Genomic DNA, 23031 nt, shown 5'->3' on the forward strand with positions numbered 1-23031 from the left:
GAGTGAACATCTACACTTTAGAAATCAGTGAACTAAAGTGGACTAGAATGGGTGAATTTAACACAGATGACGATTATATCTACTACTATGGGCAAGAATCCCTTAGAAGAAATGGAGTAGCCATCATAGTCAAAAAGAGTCCAAAATAAAGTATTTGGATGCAATCCCAAAAATGACAGAATGATCTCTGTTCATTTCCAAGGCAAACCATTCAATGTTACAGCAATCCATGTCTATGCCCCAACCAGTAATGCTGAAGAAGCTGAGGTTGAACAGTCCTATGAAGACCTACAAGACTTTCTAGAACTAACACACAAAAAAAGATGTCCTTTTCATTATAGGGGACTGCAGTGCAAAAGTAGGAAGCCAACAAATACCTGAAGTAATGGGAAAATTTGGCCTTGGAGTACAGAATGAGGCAAGGCAAAGGCTAATACAGCTTTACCAAGAGAACACACTGATCACAGCAAACACCCTTTTCCAACAATACAAGAGAAGACTCTACATATGGGCATCATCAGATGGTCAATACCGAAATCAGATTGATTATATTCTTTGCAGCCACAAATGGAGTAGCTCTATTCAGCCATCAAAAACAAGACCAGAAGCTGACTATGGCACAGATCATGAACTATTTATTGTCAAATTCAGACTTAAATTGAAGAAAGTAGGGGAAACCACTAGACCATTCAGATATAACCTAAATCAAATCTCTTATGACTATACAGTGGAGGTGACAAATAGATTCACAGGATTAGATGTGATAGACAGAGAGCCTGAAGAACTATGAACAAAGGTTCATGACATTGTACAAAAGGCAGTGATTAAGATCATCCTCAAGAAAAAGAAATGCAAAAAGGCAAAATGGCTGTCTGAGGAGATTTTACAAACTGCCATGAAAAGAAAAGAAGCAAAAGTCAAAGGCAAAAAGAAAAGATATACCCATGTGAATGTGGAGTTCCAAAGAATGCAAGGAAAGATAAGAAAGATTTCCTCAGTGATTAATGCAAAAAAATACAGGAAAACAATAGAATGGGAAAGAGTAGAGATCTCTTCAAGAGATACTAGAGATACCAAAGGACCATTATATGAAAAGATGGGCTCAATAAGGGACAGAAATGGTATGGACCTAACAGAAACAGGTGGCAAGAATACACAGAAGACCTGTACAAAAAAGATCTTCAGGACCCATATAATCCTGATGGTGTGATCACTCACTTAGAGCCAGACATCCTGAAATGCAAAGTCAAGTGGGCCTTAGGAAGCATCACTACGAACAAAGCTAATGGATGTGATGGAATTACAGGTGAGCTATTTCAAATCCTAAAAGATGATGCTGTGAATGTGTTGACTCAATATGCCAGCAAATTTGGAAAACTCAGCAGTGGCCACAGGACTGGAAAAGGTCAGTTTTCATTCTAATCCCAAAGAAAGGCAATGCCAAAGAATGTTCAAACTACTGCACAATTGCACTCATCTCACATGCTAGTAAAGTAATGCTCAAAAATCTCCAAGCCAGGCTTCAACAGTATGTGAAGTGTGAACTTCAAGATATTCAAGCTGGTTTTAGAAAGGGCAGAGGAACCAGAGATCAAATTGCCAACATCTTTTGGATCATTGAAAAAGAATGAGAGTTCCAGAAAAACATCTACTTCTCCTTCATTGACTATGCCAAAGCCTTCGACTGTGTGGATCAAAACAAACTGTGGAAAATTCTGAAAGAGATGGGAATACCAGACCACCTGACCAGCCTCCTGAGAAATCTGTAGGCAGGTCAAAAAGGAACAGAATTGGACATGGAACAATAGACTGGTTTCAAATCTGAAAGGAGTAAGTCTAGGTTGTACATTGTCACATTACTTATTTAACTTATATGCTGAGTATATCATGAGATTGCTGGACTGGATGAAGGACAAGCTGGAATCAAGATTGCCAGGAGAAAAATCAATAACCTCAGACATGCAGATGACACCACACTTATGGCAGAAAGCGAAGAAGTACTAAAGAGCCTCTTGATGAAAGTGAAAGAGGAGAGTGAAAAAGTTGGATTACAACTCAACACTCAGAAAACTAAGATCATGACATCTAGTCCCATTACCTCATGGCAAATAGATGGGGAAACAATGGGAACAGCAACAGACTTTATTTTCTTGGGTTCCAAAATCACTGCAGATGGTGACTGCAGCCAGGAAATTAAGACGTTTGCTCATTGGAAGAAAAGGTGTGACCATCTTAGACAGCATATTCAAAAGCAGAGACACTTTCCTGACAAAGGTCTGTCTAGTCAAAGCTATGGTTTTTCCAGTAGTCATGTATGGATATGAGAGATGGACTATAGAGAACTGATGCTTTTGAATTATGGTATTGGAGAAGATGCTTTTGAGTCTCTTGGACTGCAAGGAGATCCAGCCAGTCCATCCTAAAGGAGATCAGTCCTGAATATTCATTGCAAAGATTGACACTGGAGCTGAAACTCCAATACTTTGGTCATCTGATGTGAAGAACTGACCCATTTGAAATGATCTTGATTTGGGGAAAGATTGAAGGTCAGAGGATAAGGTGATAGCAGAGGATGAGATGGTTGGATGACATCACTTACTCTATGGACATGAATTTGAGTAAACTCTGGGAGTTGGTGATGGACAGGGAGACCTGGCGTGCTGCAGTCCATGGGGTCACAAAGAGTTAGACAAGACTGAGTTACTGAACTGAACTGAAGGACACAAGATAAACTTATTAGAATCAAATGGGTCCAAGATAGTAGAAAAGTTGACTTTGATTAGACCCTCATCCTCAATCAGGAAGGTTGATGATACACCCAGAGGCATCATGTCAGTTCGAATCACTGTCAAAAGACCAAGGAGTGCATGATGACCCAATTCCTGGAAATCTCCACGTCTTCCCCAAAATAGTTGGAATAATCCTCACACTCATTAGCATACAAAATACCCAGCCTATAAAAGCTAACCACACCACATTTTGCACTGCACTTGCCCTCTGTGATGGCCCACACTCTGTCTGGGGAGAGTAGTTTTCTCTGAATCTGAATAAATCCATTTCTTACCCATCACTTTGCCTCTCAATGAATTCTTTCTGTGATGGGACATCAAGAACCTGAGCTTCATTCAGTCCTGAAACCAGGTATTGTGGGTTTTGGCTAGGTTAGAGTTCCAGCTCATAGGTTCAAGTCCTAGTCTGTGGTAAATGGTTTCAATCTCAGGCAAACAACTTTATTTTTTGATTATCCCACTGTCTTCAAAGTGACAGCAGTAGGTTAGATGATGTCTAAAAGTCTGCTAAAAGCGGCAATGAGTTAATGGTAATCACTGATATTTTCATATAAACTTATATGATTGAATAAAATTTGAAGAAGTGATGTATTACTAGAAAGTAATGAGGCCGTTAAAAAGAATACATATGAATCAGTTCTGATGAGATGGATGAAACTGGAGCCGATTATACAGAGTGAAGTAAGCCAGAAAGAAAACACCAATACAGTATACTAACACATATATGTGGAATTTAGAAAGATGGCAATGACGACCCTGTATGCAAGACAGCAAAAAAGACACAGATGTGTATAACGGACTTTTGGACTCAGAGGGAGAAGGAGAGGGTGGGATGATTTGGGAGAATGGCATTGTAACATGTATACTATCATGTAAGAATCGAATCGCCAGTCTATGTCCGATGCAGGATACAGCATGCTTGGGGCTGGTGCACGGTGATGACCCAGAGAGATGATATGGGGAGGGAGGTGGGAGGGGGTTCATGTTTGGGAATGCATGTACACCCGTGGTGGATTCATGTCAATGTATGGCAAAACCAATACAGTATCGTAAAGTAAAGTAAAGTAAAAATAAAAATTAAAAAATAAATAAATAAATAAATAATAAAAATTTTCAGAAAGAAAAAAATAAATTAAAAAACAAATAACACAACAAAAGTAAAAAAAAAAGAAAGTAATGAGGCAATTAAAATTAAAAGAAAACTTTATTTTTTTTCAACAACAACAAAAAGAACCCTATACAAAAACATGGGCAGAAGACCTAAATACAGATTTCTCCAAAGAAGATACACAGGTGGCCAACAGGCACATGACAAGATTTTCAAAATTGCCAATTATTAGAGAAATGCAAATCAAAACTACAATAAGTTACAGCCTCACACCAGTCAGAATAGCCATCATTTAAAAGTCTTCAACTAATAAATGCTGGATAGGATGTAGAGAAAAGGGCACTCTTCTACAATTGGTGGGTATGTAAGTTGGTGCAACCACAGTGGAAAACTAAAAATACAATTACCATATGATCAAGCAATCCCACTCCTGGGCATATATTTGGACAAAAGTGTAATTCAAAAAGATGTTTGCACACCTATGTTCCTAATAGCACTAATTTGCAATAGCCAAGTCATGGAAATAACCTAAATGTCCTTCAACAGATAAATGGGTAAAGAAGAAATGGCACATATATACAATGGAATATTCAGCCAGCAAAATAATGTCATTTGTGGCAACATAGATACAACTAGAGATTATCATACTAAGCAAAGTAAGTCAGAAAAAGACAAATACCTATGATAGCACTATATGTGAAAGCTAAAATATTACACAATGAATCTATACATGAAGCAGAACCAGAAACAGAGATAGGGAACAGATTAGTGCTTGCCAGGGGGGCAGATGTTGGATCTAGTGGGAGGTTGGGGCTAGCAGATGTAAACTTTTATACATAGAATAGATAAGCAACAAAGTTCCACTGTACAATACATACAATTATATTCAATATACTATGATAAACCACAATGGAAAGTAACATTTTAAAAAGAATATATATATATATATATATGTATAATTGAATCACTGTGCTGTACAGAAATAATTAACACAACATTGTAAATCAACTATATTTCAATAATTTTTTTAAAGAGTAAAAATTAATTTGGTTATATGTTATCTTTCTCATTCCGAATATAAGGGATAAATAAGAAATGGCTTTCAATAAGACTAAAGGAAGTTAGTTTGTCCTTTGTGAAATTCCACTAAAATATCACTGGAACATACTAATGGTTACCAACAGTACCTGAAGCAAGAGAGGTACTCCATTCTTCAGCCAGCGGTAGGTGGGTCTGGGTTTTCCAGTAGCCTTACATTCCCATCGCAGATGGCTCCCACTGTCTAACTGAGTATCATTCAGTTTTTCTACCCAGTGTGGATATGCTGTAAGGGTTAAAGGATTAAAGAAAGGTGATTTCATTTCTCAACGTTTCACAAAACTCAAAAGTTTTTATGAAATGTTAACAAATTCATAAGCATTAAATATTTTATCAATTCATGTAACTTGGATTTTGGAAGAAACTTGGCGCTTACACAGAGAACTCTATTTCCTGTGTGAAAATAAAACCATGATGATATTTTAATAATTTGAAACACTTTTTAATCTAAGTGAATCATATCTTCCTGTTCTTGTTGTTGTTGAATTTTAAAATATTTCCTCTTCAAAAGGCACTTTTTTCCTTATTTTTAAAAAATTTTATTTATTTTTAATTGAAGGATAATTGCTTTAAAATATTGTGTTGTTTTATGGCATACATCAACATGAATCAGTCATAAGGGAGAGAACTTACCTGTCTTCTTGTTTTACCCTCTTTAGAGTAAGTGATAGATTCTTCCCATGGAGAGCATGGGAACCTGTTTAGAAATAAGTCTTTCTAAACTAAAAATCTTTCTAAACAAGAGGCATCTGTCTTCCAAATATTGAGCAGCATTAGCACAGTTTGAAGTAATACAACAAGCCCATTTACTGAATAACTGTTCTGCTTTTTGTTTCCTAATAAAGCCTGAATTGCTTCAAAAAATAATTTGTAAATTCAAGTATCATTTAATATAAAATTGTTCTATATTTACTGGCATTTTATGCATATATTTATATATGCAAGTTTTCAATACTCTATTTCTTTCTCAAAAAAGATAATATTCCAAGTGAATGAAATTTATACAGTGTGAAAAGTGAAAGTCGCTCAGCTGTGTCTGTTTGCCCCCCCATGGTCTATACAGTCCATGGAATCCTCTAGGCCAGAATACTGGAGTGGGTAGCCTTTCCCTTCTCCAGGGGATCTTCCCAACCCAGGGATCGAACCCAGGTATCCCACATTGCAGGTGAATTCTTCACCAGCTGAACCACAAGGGAAGCTCCAAATTACTGGAGTGGGTATCGTATCCTGTCTCCAGTGGATCTTCCCGACCCAGGGATTGAACTTGGGTCTCCTGCATTGCAGGAGGATTCCTTACTAACTGAGCTGTCAGGGAAGCCATGGTTAAAGTGTCTTTCCTCCACTGACATTTTTCTCAAGTTTGAATCTCTTAATTTCTCTCATCTATTTCTTTCATCTCTCTACCCCTTTCCCTTCTGGGAATCACCTATTTTTTTCTCTGCATCTATTACTCTGTTACAGCTTTGTTATTGTTTTCATTTGTTTTGTTTTTCAGATTTTACACATAAGTGGAATCATATGATGCTTGTCTTTCTCTGACTTATTTTCCTTAACATAATTCTCTCTGGGTCCACGCATGTTGTCACAGATAGTAAGATTTCGTTTTTATTTTTTAAGCCTGAGTATCATTCCATTTTATACGTATATGTGTGTGTGTATTCCAAGATGTCCAGAGCTTTTTTGTACCTATTGAGATGATTATATGATTTCTTTATTTGATTTGTTAAAGTGGTATAAAACAATAATTTGTGGATATTAAACATCCTTGCATCCTTGGTATAAGCCCCACTAGATCACTGTGTGATCATTTTAATGTACTGTTGAATTCAATTTGCTAATTTAGTTGTGGTTGTTGAGGATGTTTCCATCTGTGTTCATCAGTGGTACTGGCCTGTAAATTTTTTGTGCTATATTTTTGTCTGGTTTTAGTACTAGGTGATATTGTAGAATGAGTTCAGAAGTATTGCTCTGCAAATTTTTGGAATAGTTTGAAAAGGAGGGTTGTTAACCTTTTTTTTAAATTTTTTGATAGACTTTACCACCTGTGAGGCCATCTGGTACTAGACTTTTGCTTGCTGGGAGTTTTTGTTTTATTTTATTTAATTACTGATTTAATTTCATTACTGGTAACTGATCTTTTCATATTTTCTATTTCTTCCTGATTGTTTCTTGGGAAATTGTACATTTCCAGACATTTATTCTTTTTTTCTATGTTGTCCATTTTATTGGCATATAATTGTAGTAATCTCCTATGATCCTTTGTCTTTCTGTGGTATTGGCTGACTTCTCTTCTTTCAGCTTTGATTTTATTTACATGGGCCCTCTCTCTTTTTCTTGATGAGTCTAGCTAAAGGTTTAACAGTTTTACTTATTTCAAAGTACCAGCTCTTCATTTCATTGATCTTGTTTATTGTTCTTAGTCTCTATTTCACTTATGTCTGCCTCATTTGCTGCCAGGCCCTGCCTCATGCAGTGGCTTGAGGTAAGTGGGACTGGGTGACTGGCTGTATGGCCCGGTAGCAAAGACTGGCACTGACCCACTGGTTGCTGGGACTGTGTCCTGAGCTAGTTGGCTATATCCTGGGAATTCTGGGGCTGGTGCCAGCCCACTGATGGTAGGGGCTGTGTCCTGATCCAGCTGGCTTCCAGGCCACTGGTAGATGGGAAAACCTTTAAGGTACAAATTCTCTGGAATGCTTTTCTTGAATCACTCTGGTAGAAAGTAGTGGACTCTGCTCCCATAGGCTTTTATCACAGCAGATAGCATGCTCTGCCCTCTGTGGGGTTTGCTTTCCATCTAATTCAGTCAATCAAGAGTTTCCTTAAATCTCTATCATTAGCTTATAGTGCAGTAATAGCATTTAATAAACATTAGCTGAATCAATGAGTGAATGAGCAAAATGTGCATAGCATAGTAAATCTGGTTGGAGTGCTGAATTTTTAAAGGAGGTTTTCGGTTTTTTTTTTTTTTACAAATAATAAAAGCAAAACAGGTTGAAATAATATTTTAGTATTTCAAAATATTTTGCAGCATCCCTGTGAATAACTTTAGATGAACTGATCTTGAATACAGTGACAGTCATAGTTTCCAGCAGAGTCAGCTTCATATGTAATTTGTTTAATGTCACGTTGTAAGGATCTGTATTTTCTTGTATCAGTGCTCTGTGTTACAGTTTCCCTCAGTTTTAGTGTCCTCATCTGGAAAATAAGAATAGTATCACTTACCTGTTATATATAATATGCATTATAAAAGCAAATATGAAAAGTATAATTTGCTATTTATAGAAGATGAGATTGTATACATTTTGGAAGTAGATTTTCCCAATTCTTACACACAACCCGGTTGTCTCTGAAAGTTTTGGAAAATATAAACATTTGTAAGCCATGTAGATTATTTATCATACAGATGCAATAATTTAGTGTAGGGCCAGCAAAGTTTTTGTGTAAAAGATGAGATAGAACATATTTGGCACTTTGCAAGTCAGTTGATCTGTCTCTCAACAGCTTAATTCTGCCTTAGCGGTCCTTAAAGCTGATGCAGGCCTTATGCAAACAAATGGGTGTCATTGTGTTTCAAAAATATTTTATTTACAAAAAAAAAGAAAAGACAGCTGGTAGGATTTGGTTCATGGGCAATAAATTGTGACTCCTGATTCAGGCCAAGGGCAAGAATAAGTTAATAACTATTACAAGATTTGCAACATCAGATGACAGCTTTAGTGCTAGGAAAATATTTTTAAGGTTAGCAATTACTTATGCTATAAAAAGAACCTGACAATTCCTCATTTATTTTTAATTTAAAGCATTTCTGTGTGTAGGGTAATTTTTTACCATACAAAAGAAGCATGGTATATATATCTAACAATGTTTAGTTCAAATTGCATTTTCAGTTTGACTCTTGTGACCAGGGCATCAAACTTTGCTGAGAACACTTACTGTATACTTGCAACTGTCCACGAAAGGTATTTTTTCCACGTGAGTTTTCAGCTCTGCACTCATATATGCCTGCATCGTCCAGCTGCACGTTGGGTATTTCCAGTACTGCCTGAGATTTACGCAGACGTGACTTACTAGGAATATAACCATTAACCTTCATCCATGTGATTGTTGGAACTGGGCTACAATAAGAAGTAAAAATGCCATTAATACACTTTCCACTATTAGGAACATAGATTCTGTTATCTGGTAATTTAAGCACTTAATAGGCTGAGTGCAATAAAGTATAATCACAATTAAGAACCATGTGATGTTTGATATACTTCAGTTTCCATGTGGATTGTCTGCTTATAAGTTAGATTACAAGGAAAGAGAGTTTCCTTTTCTTTTGTATTTCAGAAAAGCAATTCAAAGGTTATATTTTACACATATATATGCTATATTTTACTTTTTTAAAACTGTGTAAAATTGTTTAAATGGTGAAAGTAATTTGGAGAAATTTGCAAAAGTAATATACGCTTATCATAAGAAGTTGAACAAGAGTCATGAGCTAAATGAATTAAAAACTCATTATTGTTCCAATCCCTTCAAATATCTTCTGCAGAAAGAAATAAAGTTAGCAAGCAATTTCCCGCCTTGTCTCTATGATGCATATATAAGCACATATTAAAAAAATTTTATTAATAAAATTCAAATCCAAGATCAACTGCTGACTTATTCTGGCTAATAGCTATATATTATTCCCTTGTGTAGATGCATCAGAATTTTAATCAAACATTCTCTATACATTCAGTGTAGCCTTTTTTTCCTTTTTTTTTTCTTTTTTTGCTACTAAGGAATAACATTGCTAAATGTAACTTTGTACATATATATCATGTGCCATTGCTTTTTATTTTCTACTTCAGACATTCACAAAAGTGGAATTGACAAACACAAGGGCATGCCCATTTTTCATTTTAATAAGTGCTGCCAGATTGTTTTCAGTAATATAGTAGCGTTTTCCACATCCATCAGTAATACCTGAGACTGTTTTCCCATATCCTTGCCACCACATTGTGTGATCAATCTGGTTTTTATCAGTATTGATAGGTAAAAAATGACATTTTGCTACAATTTCTCTGAACTCTAAGAAAGTTGAACATCTTTTCATAATTATACTATGAATCTACTGTTTGAATCTGCTTCACTGTGAATTGTTTATGTTATTTTTCAACTATTTCTTTCAGTTTTCTGTTTGTCTATTTGCAGTGTTTAATTTCTTAGGATTCTTTGTGTATTAGGGCCATTATGAGTTTGCTTACCAGAAAACTTCTTTCTCGGTATACTGATAGTTTATGATAGCATCTGTGATAAGTTTTACAAATACTTTTGGGAGAAAGAAGCATCTGTAGGTTTTTTCATGACTTCAGAATTTTTGGTTGTTTAAGAATTATCTGTACTTGCATGTATCCATATTTCCTTCAGTCTTTCTGGTAGCTTTTTAAAAAATTATTTTTAAGCATTTGGATCTTTAATCCATCTGGACTATATTCATGGTTTTGGTGTGAGATGGGAAATGGCAACTAATTATTTTAGAATCACTAAAACTCCTTTTCCAACAATTTTTGGAATTTTACCTTTGCTATATAATTGGTTCTCACATGCTTAAATCTGTTTCAGTCTTCACAGTTCTGTTCCACTGAGTTATTTATTACTATCTATATTTAATGCACTCTATGCTCTGGACTCAGTCTGCTTTTTCAGTTCTATTTCTCACTATTTCTTTCCGCATCTCCTGACCCAGAAACACATCTTTGTGTGTTTCCAATCATATCTGTTAAAGTCCTACTAATCTTTTGAGAGCCATTCTAAATGTCTCCTCTACAGTAAAGTCTCCTTATTTGTGTAGTCTTCTGGGTTATTTTTCTTTTAAAGATCAAAGTGATTTGTATATATTACTTGGACTCTTGTAACATTTTATAATTGCAAAATGTAGGATATGTTTTCACTAATTTTCCTGACAGGAGTAATAGCAGTGTTAAATTTTAGAAACAATGCCACATTAAACACAGTGTTTATTTCTTAACATCTTTCTTACTTGTTTCTTAAGTATAAGATATAATTGAAATTGATATATTAGAGTTGACAAGTTGTGCTTCTTTGTTTAGGTACATATATCAATATCTAGGAAAACTGAATATTGCATTTTCAAATTTATTGGCCTCACACATTGTTCTTTTAATATGTACAAGAATTGACTTGTTATAGTTTTTAATTTAATATTTCTGCATCTATATTCAAAGGTGAGATTGTCTGTACTCATTAGGTTTGCTGGTTTACATGTGCACATTCTTGTTAGGGAGTTGGTAGTTGCTTTATTTATAAGCTAGCATTGACAAAATTGGAGTCATAGTGATGGATAATAGCTTGGTAAACATGCCAGAATATTTGCATCTCCTATTGTGATAGCTTCAATAGTAGAGAAATTGTATGTTCCTTAAGAAACTGATCAGACTGATGAAAATAAAGTCATCCTCATCATAAGTGGAGTTAGTTTTGGAAAGCGTTTTTAATTTCTTCTGTTATCTTTAACTATTTGTATTTAAATTTCTGTTTGTGTTTACTTTAGCAATTCATGTTTCCCTAGAAAATCAAAAGTATTTCATCCATGATTTCAATATTTTAGCAGTGAGTTATATAAATGCTAATTGTTTAAAAGTTTAAAAAACTCTTCTATTATAAGTGGTCACACGTTGTAGTAGAAGTTAAATGTGTTTTCCACAGTCAGACTTCCCAGAATAAAAGTAACTGTGCAACTACATCTTTTCTGAGTTGCATTTCCCATCTCACAACAAAACCATGAATATAGTTCAGATGAATTAAAGATCCAAATGCTTAAAAATAATTTTTAAACAATCATGATTTTTAAAAGAATCATTTCATCATTTTTGACATCTTGTTTTGTTTTTCCAGTTACCCCAAATGTAAAATATGGTGGAAATAATAGTTCTTATTTCAGAAGTAATAGTCCCTATTTCAGAGGGTAGTTATAAATATTTGATAAGTTAAAGTACTTGGCACAGAACAAGGAGACCAAAAAAAAATGTTTGCAATACTGTGATGATTATATTTGTATCTTCTTTACAACTTTAATGGTATGAGTATATGCTTTCTCAACTTCCTCTCCTCTTAACACTGCACATTGGTTAGGAACATGGTCTACCTGGGAATACAATTTACATTCAAATAAAATTCAAACAAACAGATGTTATGTGACCTTCAGAAAGTAATCTAAGTTCTATGAGTCTGGTTTCCTCATTTTAATGAAAATGAAAATATTATTTGTTCCTTCAGAATGCAAATATTTTAAGGGCGCTGGCATTATTTCTCTTGTTCAGGAGTATATCTACACTGTCTCATAGAGTGCTGGGCATATAGTTAGTACTTAAATGTTTATGAAGTAAATGAATGAATGATTCTCATAGTATGATTTTGAGCATTAAGTGAGCTAAGTTCTTATAAATTACTTAGATACATATATTGCAAATATATGTATATGTATAACCAATAAATGTTACCTATAATGATAAGCTTTGTCAGAGGTTTATCTATTTTATTAGTCTTTAAAATATGTATTTTGAATTTTTAATTATTTTTGTGCTTTAATTTGTGACTTTCTATTTTTTATTTCCCTTATCCCTTTTTATTGATTAGCATAGTATTCCACTCTAACTTTGCTAGCTAGAATTTTTTATGTGTAAATTTTTTATGGTTGATAATAAAAGTATGTCTACTTCTTCCTCTGGTATCAAAGGTAACCACATGCCTTATGTTCTGACACACAGAGACAGTGACCCATACAGTTTGGTTTTTTTTTTTTTTGTAACTTTAATCAATATTTGTAGTTAAAATATAGAATGAATCATTGTGAAAGTTATATGTCCATTGAGAAAAAAAGTATGCTTTATTTTGGATAAGACTTTAAAATTAGCTTTTAGAGTTTTATTAATTGTGTAATTCAAGTATTATTCATTGAAAAAAATTGAATGAAGTTATTAGTACATTGAATTAAGTGGAAGCAAACAAGTCAGAAGTAAATTAGACTTTGAAATAAGTACACTGTCAAATAAATCAAGAGTCTGAATTTAAAACAGACTCTTAGCAAAACTTTGAGCATTTGAGCCTTAAAATACATTTTAAGCTTCCAAAGGTAGATACAGGAGTTTGGGCTACTAAATCTGTACAGGCCCCAAATAAGGAACACTCCTCAAGACACATTTCAACTGCATCCATGAAATAAAACCAACAAGAAAAATGTCAGAGTGAAGCCAAGGTACCCTGGAACATAGACAAGATAATTTCTTACAAAGAGTCATATCAATGTCTAATCATGAACTCTCCCATTCTTCCACAACCAAACGCTCCTCCACACAATCACACAAAAAAGAGACAGGCTGTGCAATGAATGACCTTACAGGAGAATTTCATACTTGTGATGGATCAGTGATTAGTTTGAGACTCCTTCTTTTTTCTGAGTAGAATATTTCTCCTGTGAATAATTAACTTATATTTTAAGTACACAAGTTACAGAATCAAGATGATCCGTATCTAGACCTGATGGAGATCTGGAAATTTTGGAGTTGAGAGTATGCAGAGGCCAGATGAGATTGAGTACATTCAATGTGAAGAAAGAACTGAAATATTCCTCAGAAGAATAGATTGGGTAGGTGTTCAAAACACACATTTCGTTCTTCCTGGACATGTAATTACCTCTTTTTCCATCTTCCTTTAGGTAGGGGCATGGATTGAGCTCTGGCCAATGGAATAAGGACAGAAAGATGTACCAAACATGATCTAGGAACCAGTTTTCTACATGATCTTCCATTTTCACTTTTCCTGGCTCTGCTTAATAGATGTTACTATCAATGGTAACTCTTGCAGAAAAATGTATATTTTATGTATATATAAAATGTTTTCACGTCTTTGTTGCAGGGAAGAATTAAATTTTTAAACAATATATAAAGCATTGCTACCCATAAAATACTGATACTTTTGACTGCATGAATGAGAACAATTTCTTTTCATTAAAAGAACGTGAAAACTTTCCTGGTGGTCCAGTGGTTAAGACTCTGTTTCCAATGCAAAGAGCAGGGGTTCGACTTCTCATCAGGCAACCAAGATCTCACATGCTGCCAAAAAAGTTTAAAAATAAAAGAACACAACCGAGGAAGAGTTATTTGCCACACAAATGACTGACAAAGCCTAAGAGATTGAATAAAGAACTCAAGTGTATAAGAAAACAACTCATAAAAATGAGAGACAAAACATATGACAACATATTCAATCTTGTTAATAATCAGGGAAATTCAAATTTAGATTATAGTAAATTCCATTTCATGCCTAACATATTTGTAAAATGTAGTACTTTGAATAACCTGATTTTTGTACAGATGGATACCAATCAGTAAGAAGTCTAACTCACATGGTGAGGTTTTATATTAGTGCAGCCATTTTGGAAAGCTATTGGAATCAACTTACAAGTGAGAATGGTTATTATACATTGTATGGTCTGGAAGATCACTCAAGAAATGGAATGGAGTAGAATTATTTACAATCCCCAGAGAAATTCTTGCACATATCCACAAAGAGTAATGTACTCTATTCTTATAGTGGCATTTACAAATAAACATTTTTAAAGATGTAATTTACCAAAAATGAAGTGAATCCATTGAAGTGTACAGTTTGAAGAATCTTGCCAAATGTATATGCCTATTCAACTATTGCTTCGATTAGATTAATCATGATACAGACATTACGTTCCCTCTTGCAAGTTTCCTTAGGCACCTCCTTCCCAATCATCCTCACCCCTGTCCCAGGTGATCAGTAATCTGATTTTCATATTTTAAGATAACTTTTGTCTTTTTTAAACTAATGTAAATTGAATCATATAGTCTGTACCATTTCCGTACCCTTTCTGTGCTCTGCACACTCAGTCTCTCAGTCATGTTTGACTCCCTGCAACCCCGTGGACTGTAGCCCACCAGGCTCCTCTGTCCATGGGATTTTCCAGGCAGGAATACTGGAGTGGATTGTCATTTTCTCCTCCAGGGGATCTTTCCAACCCAGGGATAAAACCCAGGTCTCCTTCATTGGCAGGTGGCATCTTCACCAACTGTACCCTTTCTAGCCAGCTTTTTTCTCTCAAAATAACATTTGAGAGATCAGTCGATATTTCTATGTGTATCAATTGTCCATTTCTTTAAACTGTTGACCACTTTTGATATATGTATAAGCTACAATTTGTTTACCCAGTTACCTGTTGACTATTGGACATTTGGGTTAGTTTCAGTTTTAAGTGATTATGAATAAAAACAGTTTGTACATTCATGTGTAAGTTTTTTATGGACACAATTTTATGTCTCTCTGGTTAGTAACTAGGGGTAGAATTTCTATACTATATAATAAAGAGACTGTATGAAAATGGCCAGACTATTTGCCTTAATAATCATATAATTGATACTTCCACTAGCAATGTATAAAATTTCCAGCTGTTTTACATCCTTGCAAAATGCTTAGCATTGTCAAGCTTTTAACTTTTATTCAACATGAATATCCACATGTTGTAGCACTATTTGTTTAAGATAGTACTCTTTCTCCATTAAATTACTTGGCATTTTTTTTATGACAAAATAATCTCATTTGTGTGGGACTCTGTTTATGGACACTCTTCTGTTCCATTAATTTGTAAGCCTGGCTTAAGCCAGTTCCTCACTTTTCTGGTTATTAACACTTTTAGAGAAAAATTTGAAATCAACTGTGTTAAGTATTTTATGTTCAGTCTTTTTCTACCAATTGTATCGGCTATTCTGTGTTCTAATTTTAATGCACATTTTAAGAATAATTTGCTAATTGAAGTTTCCTGGAATTTTAACTGGATTTTGTCAAATTAATGTGTGAATTTGGTGAGAATTGACATCTGAATACTACTGAGTCTTGTAATCAATATGTGTCTGTGTGTGCTCAGCTGTGTCTGACCCTTTGCAACCATATAGACTGTAGCCTGCCAGACTCCTCTGTGGAATTCTCCAGGCAAGAGTAATACTAGAGTGGGTTGCCATTTCCTTCTCCAGGGGATCTTCCCAATGCACGGATGGCACCTGCATCTCCTGTCTCCTGCATGGGCAGACAGATTCTTTTCCACTGAGCCACCTGGGAAGCCCCTTGTAATCAATGAGCTCAGTGTATCTCCTCAGTTATTTAGACATTCTTTCATTTTTCTTCAGCAATACTATTGATTTTTCAGTGTACATATCTTTTAAATATTTTGTATGATTCATCCATAAATATTAATTTTAGTATTTTTTGGTAGATTTTCAACATAGTACACATATATACCTATTGCATCTGCAGGGTATGGATGTGTTAGTTCCTTAGACATGTCTGACTCTTTGTGACCCCGTGGGTTGGAACCCACCAGTCTCCTCTGTCCATGGAATTTTCCAGGAAGAATATTGGAGTTGGTTGTCATTCCCTTCTCCAGAGGATCTTCCCGACCCAGAGATTGAACCTAGGTCTCCTGCATTGCAGATTCTTTACCGTCTGAGCCACCAGGGAAGCCCTTACTGCATCTGCAGAGACAGTTTTAATTCTTCCTTTCCTGTCTCTAAGATATTTTATTTCTTTTTATGTCTTATTTTACTGTGTAGGGTCCCCATTAAAGGTTGAACTTAAGTGATTAGAGAAAAAAGAAAGGAGACACACTTTAGTTTTCACCATTTAGTATGACGTTGAATTTTTTTCTTCTTCTTCTTCTTTTTTTTTTTTTTTTTTTTGTAGATACTCTTTGTCTGGCTGAGGAAGTTTTCCTCTAGTTCTGAATTGTTGAAAGTTTTGTTAAGTACATTGAATTATGTCATATGCTTTTTATGCATTAACCAAGAGGAATGTAAGAGTCTTTATTATTTCATTCATGTGACAAACTATATCAATTAGTTTTTAACAGTTAAATCAACTCTGTATACCTGAGGCAAATCCCACTTGATCATGTGTATCATTACTTCTTATGCGCCTGACAAAATTCATCAGTGAAGCTGAAGCTATACTATTCAAACTTTTTGTAGTGGGGAGATTTTAAAATATGAATCCAATTTCATTGATAGGCAATAATTCATATTTGTCCTGTGCCAATTATTCAAATTATGTCTTTTAAGAAGTTTATTTAGTTTAGTTGTAAAATTAAATGTAAAACATTCCCATCTTGTTATTTAATGTTTTGGAATAGAGATGCAGTGATATTTCCTTTTTCCTGATTGATACTGATATTTAAATTTTATCTCTTCTTTTTAATGTTTACCCATTGTATTGACATTTTCTAAAAGTTAGCAATGTATTTCATTTTTCCCCAGTCTATTCATATTCAACATCACTGAATTCTAAGTAATTAAACTCCAATTAAAATAAATAAATGCATATTAAAAATAATTTTTCTGTGATTTTTCTTCGATAATTTGGTTATTTAGTTATGATTTTTTGAATTTCCAAATATTTGGTTAGTTTTCAAGTCACCAAACATTGAAAATGTTTCAACTAAAGAATATACTCTCTACATTTTTGGTTCTGTAATAAGCAGTGATACTTGTTTTATGGCCTATCATATGGCTAATCTTTGTGAATGTTCCATGAGTAGGCTTTTTAAAAGTATATTCTGTAGTTGATAGTTGTAGTGTTCTTTAAGTATAAATTATGTCAAGTTAGTTAATAATTGTGTTCATGTCTCTTGTTCATTACTGATTTTCTGTCTTTTTATTCATGTAATTGATATGAGCATCTGAATGCAGAGTTCCAAAGAATAACAAGAGCCTATTAAGAAAGCCTTCTTCAGTGATCAGTGCAAAGAAATAGAGGAAAACAACAGGATGGGAAAGACTAGAGATCTCTTCAAGAAAATTAGAGATACCAAGGGAACATTTCATGCAAAGATGGGCTCGATAAAGGACAGAAATGGTATGGACCTAACAGAAGCAGAAGATATTAAGAAGAGGTGGCAAGAATACATGGAAGAACTGTACAAAAAAGATCTGTACGACCCAGATAATCATGATGATGTGATCACTAATCTAGAGCCAGACATCTTGAAAAGTGAAGTCAAGTGGGCCTTAGAAAGCATCACTATGAACAAAGCTAGTGGAGGTGATGGAATTCCAGTTGAGCTGTTTCAAATCCTGAAAGATTATGCTCTGAAAGTGCTGCACTCAATATGCCACCAAATTTGGAAAACTCAGCAGTGGTCACAGGACTGGAAAAGGTCAGTTTTCATTCCAATTCCAAAGAAAGGCAATGCCAAAGAATGCTCACACTACCGCACAATTGCACTCATCTCACATGCTAGTAAAGTAATGCTCAAAATTCTCCAAGCCAGGCTTCAGCAATATGTGAACTGTGAACTTCCAGACGTTCAAGCTGGCTTTAGAAAGGCAGAGGAACCAGAGATCAAATTGCCAACATCCGCTGGATCATGGAAAAGGCAAGAGAGTTCCAGAAAAATATCTCTTTCTGCTTTATTGACTATGCCAAAGCCTTTGACTGTGTGGATCACAATAAACTATGGAAAATTCTGAAAGAGATGGGAATACCAGACCACCTGACCTACCTCTTGAGAAACCTATATGCAGGTCAGGAAGCAACAGTTAGAACTGGACATGGAACAACAGACTGGTTCCAAATAGGAAAAGGAGTACTTCAAGGCTGTATATTGTCACCCTGCTTATTTAACTTCTATGCAGAGTACATCATGAGAAATGCTGGGCTGGAAGAAACACAAGCTGGAATCAAGATTGCTGGGAGAAGTATCAATAACCTCAGATATGCAGATGACACCACCCTTATGGCAGAAAGTGAAGAGGAGCTAAAAAGCCTCTTGATGAAAGTGAAAGAGGAGAGTGAAAAAGTTGGCTTAAAGCTCAACATTCAGAAAACTAAGATCATGGCATCTGGTCCCATCACTTCATGGGAAATAGATGGAGAAACAGTGGAAACAGTGTCAGACTTCATTTTTTGGGTGGCTCCAAAATCACTGTGGATGGTGACTGCAGCCATGAAATTAAAAGACACTTACTCCTTGGAAGAAAAGTTATGACCAACCTAGATAGTATATTCAAAAGCAGAGACATTACTTTGCTGTCTAAGGTCCATCTAGTCAAGGCTATGGTTTTTCCTGTGGTCATGTATGGATGCTAGAGTTTGACTCTGAAGAAGGCTGAGCGCCAAAGAATTGATGTTTTTGAACTGTGATGTTGGAGAAGACTCTTGAGAGTCCTTTGGACTGCAAGGAGATCCCATCAGTCCATTCTGAAGGAGATCAACCCTGGGATTTCTTTGGAGGGAATGATGCTAAAACTGAAACTCCAGTACCCTGGCCACCTCATTCGAAGAGTTGACTCACTGGAAAAGACTCTGATGCTGGGAGGGATTGGGGACAGGAGGAGAAGGGGACGACCGAGGACTCGATGGACGTGAGTCTGAGTGAACTCCGGGATATGGTGATGGATAGGGAGGCCTGGCCTGCTGCGATTCATGGGGTCGCAAAGAGTCAGACTCGACTGAGCGACTGAACTGAACTGAACTGAACTGAATTGATAAATTACTAGAGATGCCTATTACTTTATTGATTTGCTGTCCTGTCTTTGTGACTGATAGATTAATGGAGAAGAGTGTTAATTTCCAACTATAATTCTGATTTTGTCAATTTCTTCTTCAATTACTATCAGATTTAGCTTTATATATTTTAAAGCTTTGTTACTAGGTACATATACATTTTAGATTTCTAATGTCTTGAGAAATTAATCTTTTTAATATTATGATGTGCCCATCTTCATATTAGGTAACATTTCTTGTGCTGAAGTATACTCTACCTGATGTTAAGATAGTAGCCTCAATTTCCTTATGATTAACAAACACTTCTCTTTTATCCTCTTGACTTCAACATATATATTCTTGAAAGATAAGTATACAGATACATGTAATATACATTTAAGGTGGAATTCTTTAGGGTCTTGCTTTTCCATCCAGTCTATGTCCACCAATGGTGTGATTCAGTGAATTTACATTTAATACAATTATCTATGGTTGGATTTGAAGTCTAGGGTTTTTTTCTATTTCATCAGTTCTGTGTTCTTATTTTTGGGCCCTCTTCCCTTACCTTGCTGCTACTGCTAAGTCACTTCAGTCGTGTCCAAGTCTGTGTGACCCCGTAGACGGCAGCCCACCAGGCTCCCCCATCCCTGGGATTCTCCAGGCAAGATCAGGCTCCTTTGTCCATGGGGTTTTCCAGGCAAGAGTACTGGAGTGGAATGCCATCGCCTTCTCCACTTCCCTTATCTTATTTTCCATTAATTACTTAGTTTTTTTAGTATTTCATTAAAGCCTTTTATTAATTTATAGCTATAGCCCTATATTTATTTTGTGTATGTATGTTTGTTCTAAAGCTTGGAATATGTATCTGACAACATTATGCTCACTTGTCTACCTTCCCACCCTTTGTGTTATTTTGAAAATATATATTATTTATACATACTTTATAAACTCTCTACTACATTACTATTATTTTTACCTTAAAGAAAAGAGTAGATATTAAGAATTTTAGAAATGAAATAGACCAAATATACTTTATACTTATACCTGCTTAGAAAGGAAAAAATGATATCTAGGCTTTCATTCCTTTGTGGGGATTGGAATTTTGAAATATTATTAGTGCCCCTTCACCCTAAAGTATGTTCTTTACCATTTCTTATAATGCAATCTATTACAACAAATTACTGAGAATTTGTTTCTGTTTGTTTTGCTTTTACTTGATAATGTTTTTATTTTGCTTTCATGCTTGAAGAATATTTTCACCAAATATTCTAAGCAGACTTTTTGCATATGCAGACATAGGCAAATAGTTCTATGCAGACTTTAAAATTTTTTTCTGTCTTTTTTCTTTTTAGTAATTAGATTATTGTGTGTCTTAAACTTCTTGTATTTCATTGAACGTAGGGTATAGGTACAGTTATACTTTTCAGTAATTTGGTAACTGTTGGTCATAATCTTCAAATATTTTTAATACCTACCCCTACCTTCTAGAACTAAAGTTCCATATATATATGATAATTTAATGACTTTTCTGTAGGTTTCTTAGGCATAATTTAATTTTTTGTCTCTCTCTATATTTCATAGTCTGTCTTCAAGTTCATTCATCTATTTTTCTACAGTGTCTAAGAATATTAAGCCAAACAAGTGTATGACCCAAAGAGATGTTAAGGGGAGGGAGGTGGGAGGGGCGGTTCATGTTTGGGAATGCATGTAAGAATTAAAGATTTTAAAATTTAAAAAATAAAAAACTAAAAAAAAATAAAATAAAATAAAATTTAGTCATAATATTAATATATTTGTAAGAGCTGTTTTAAAATGCTTTTTTTTGTAAATATATCATACCTGATATTTCTGTGAGTGCTTTTATTGACTGAATTTCTTCCCGTTTATAGCATATTTTTTGTGCCTTCATAATTCTAACCATATTTATTATAAAAGTTGCTATACACTGTCAAGTACCTGACTTTAGCATTTGTCCTTAACAATTGGTAGACTTTGTTCTGACATCAAATTTATTTGCAGTTCAAATTAATCCTTCTGAGAATTGTTTGCAGTCTTTGTTAGGGTGTGATTAGCATAGTCTTTATTTTGTGCTTATAGGTGCTCAATCATTTCTGCCTCTTTGAGACCCCATGAACTGTGGCCCACTAGGCTCCTCTGTCCATGGGATTTTCCTGGCAAAAACACTGGAGTGGATTGCCACTTTTTCCTCAAGGGGATCTTCCTGACCCTGGGATCAAACCCATATTCCCAGTGACTCCTGCATTGATAGGCAGATTCTTTGCCACTGAGCCATCTGGGAAGGTTTTATTTAAGGAAAAGGTTAATTCTTGTCCTAAAACTTACTCTTTTTTAGGATCTTCAGTGAATTACCCATTTGCTCAATAAGGCTTTATCGTTCTGATTGGTTAGGGTTTTAAATTCTTTCGAGTCTCCAATATCTAGTATTTTTCATCTTCTTGGTAGTTTTTCTCCATTAGTTTTTCTTAGGGTATAAAGTATCAGTTTATGTACACGCTGCTTACTATTCATCAAAAACTCAATGATATCTCACTGTAGATTTGAGCAAGCCATTTTCTGTGTTGCTCTCCCTTTCTGTTTTTCTGCCCTATACATTTTTTATCACTTGGGCCTCTGCTATTCTTTCTGTCTTTTCAGCGTACGAGACGGTTGTGCTCTTAGATTCCTCCTCCCTAGGTCAGTTTGTAGTAAGTGCTTTCTGGAAGAAAGCTGGAATGATGCACATTAGTTTTCTATTTATTAAACAAAATAAACTACAACCACTCTCAACCAAGGCTGTGGAAACAAGAGGAAGTCACGAATAACTATATATAATGTGAATCTAGCAATATTTTAAAATTAAGAAAAAACAAAGGATATACATATATATGTATAAATATATACATGCATGCATATATACATATCATAAGATAATTTTGTTAAAGCAAATCACAAGGCTGATAAACAAATACTTAGGCTATTGATTCCTCACAAAAGGCAGGTAAGATTGATGACACATGACTTCAAGATTATTGGTACTCTTTTTACTGTTTGAGGTCTTAAGTTTGTTGCTTTATTCTCAAGAATTCTTTTATATTAATCATATAGTACACTAAAAATGTATAGGCCAAAAGTATTTTTTATGTATTCTTAAACATAATTTATAATTCATGTGTTTTTAAACATAATTGCTATTCTTTTCCAAATGTTAAATTTGGTAGATAAATAGACCTTACTGGAACATCTAATTTTCTATTTATATTCATTTTGTCATCATCAGGTTCTATAATCATTATTTGCTTATGTGATGGAATTTCTGAGATAGTTCATTTTTAATAATGTATATCTAAAATAACTTATATGAAATCATTCATATTTTCCTACCAACCTATAAGGTAATATAGGTTTTCAATTTGATCTTGGAAGTAAATTGATTTCTGACACATTACATTAAGTTTATTCATCTCTACATTAAATAACTACCCAGTTAGT

The 23031-nt window shown here is 34.7% G+C and overlaps 1 protein-coding gene across 1 annotated transcript in view; it reads right to left on the minus strand.

Annotated features, from left to right (window-relative positions):
• CNTN5 (contactin 5) overlaps positions 1-23031 on the minus strand; it is a 1662845-nt gene that overhangs the window by 344452 nt on the left and 1295362 nt on the right. Inside the window, exons 10-11 of the mRNA XM_027979105.3 lie at positions 8932-9113; positions 5085-5221 (exon numbers count right to left, since the gene is read on the minus strand). Of these exons, the coding sequence (XP_027834906.2) occupies positions 5085-5221; positions 8932-9113 (319 nt within the window). The remainder of the gene's footprint in view (positions 1-5084; positions 5222-8931; positions 9114-23031) is intronic.

This window comes from Ovis aries, chromosome 15 (assembly GCF_016772045.2).
Source record: "Ovis aries strain OAR_USU_Benz2616 breed Rambouillet chromosome 15, ARS-UI_Ramb_v3.0, whole genome shotgun sequence".
In the NCBI taxonomy this organism is placed as follows: Eukaryota; Metazoa; Chordata; class Mammalia; order Artiodactyla; family Bovidae; genus Ovis; species Ovis aries.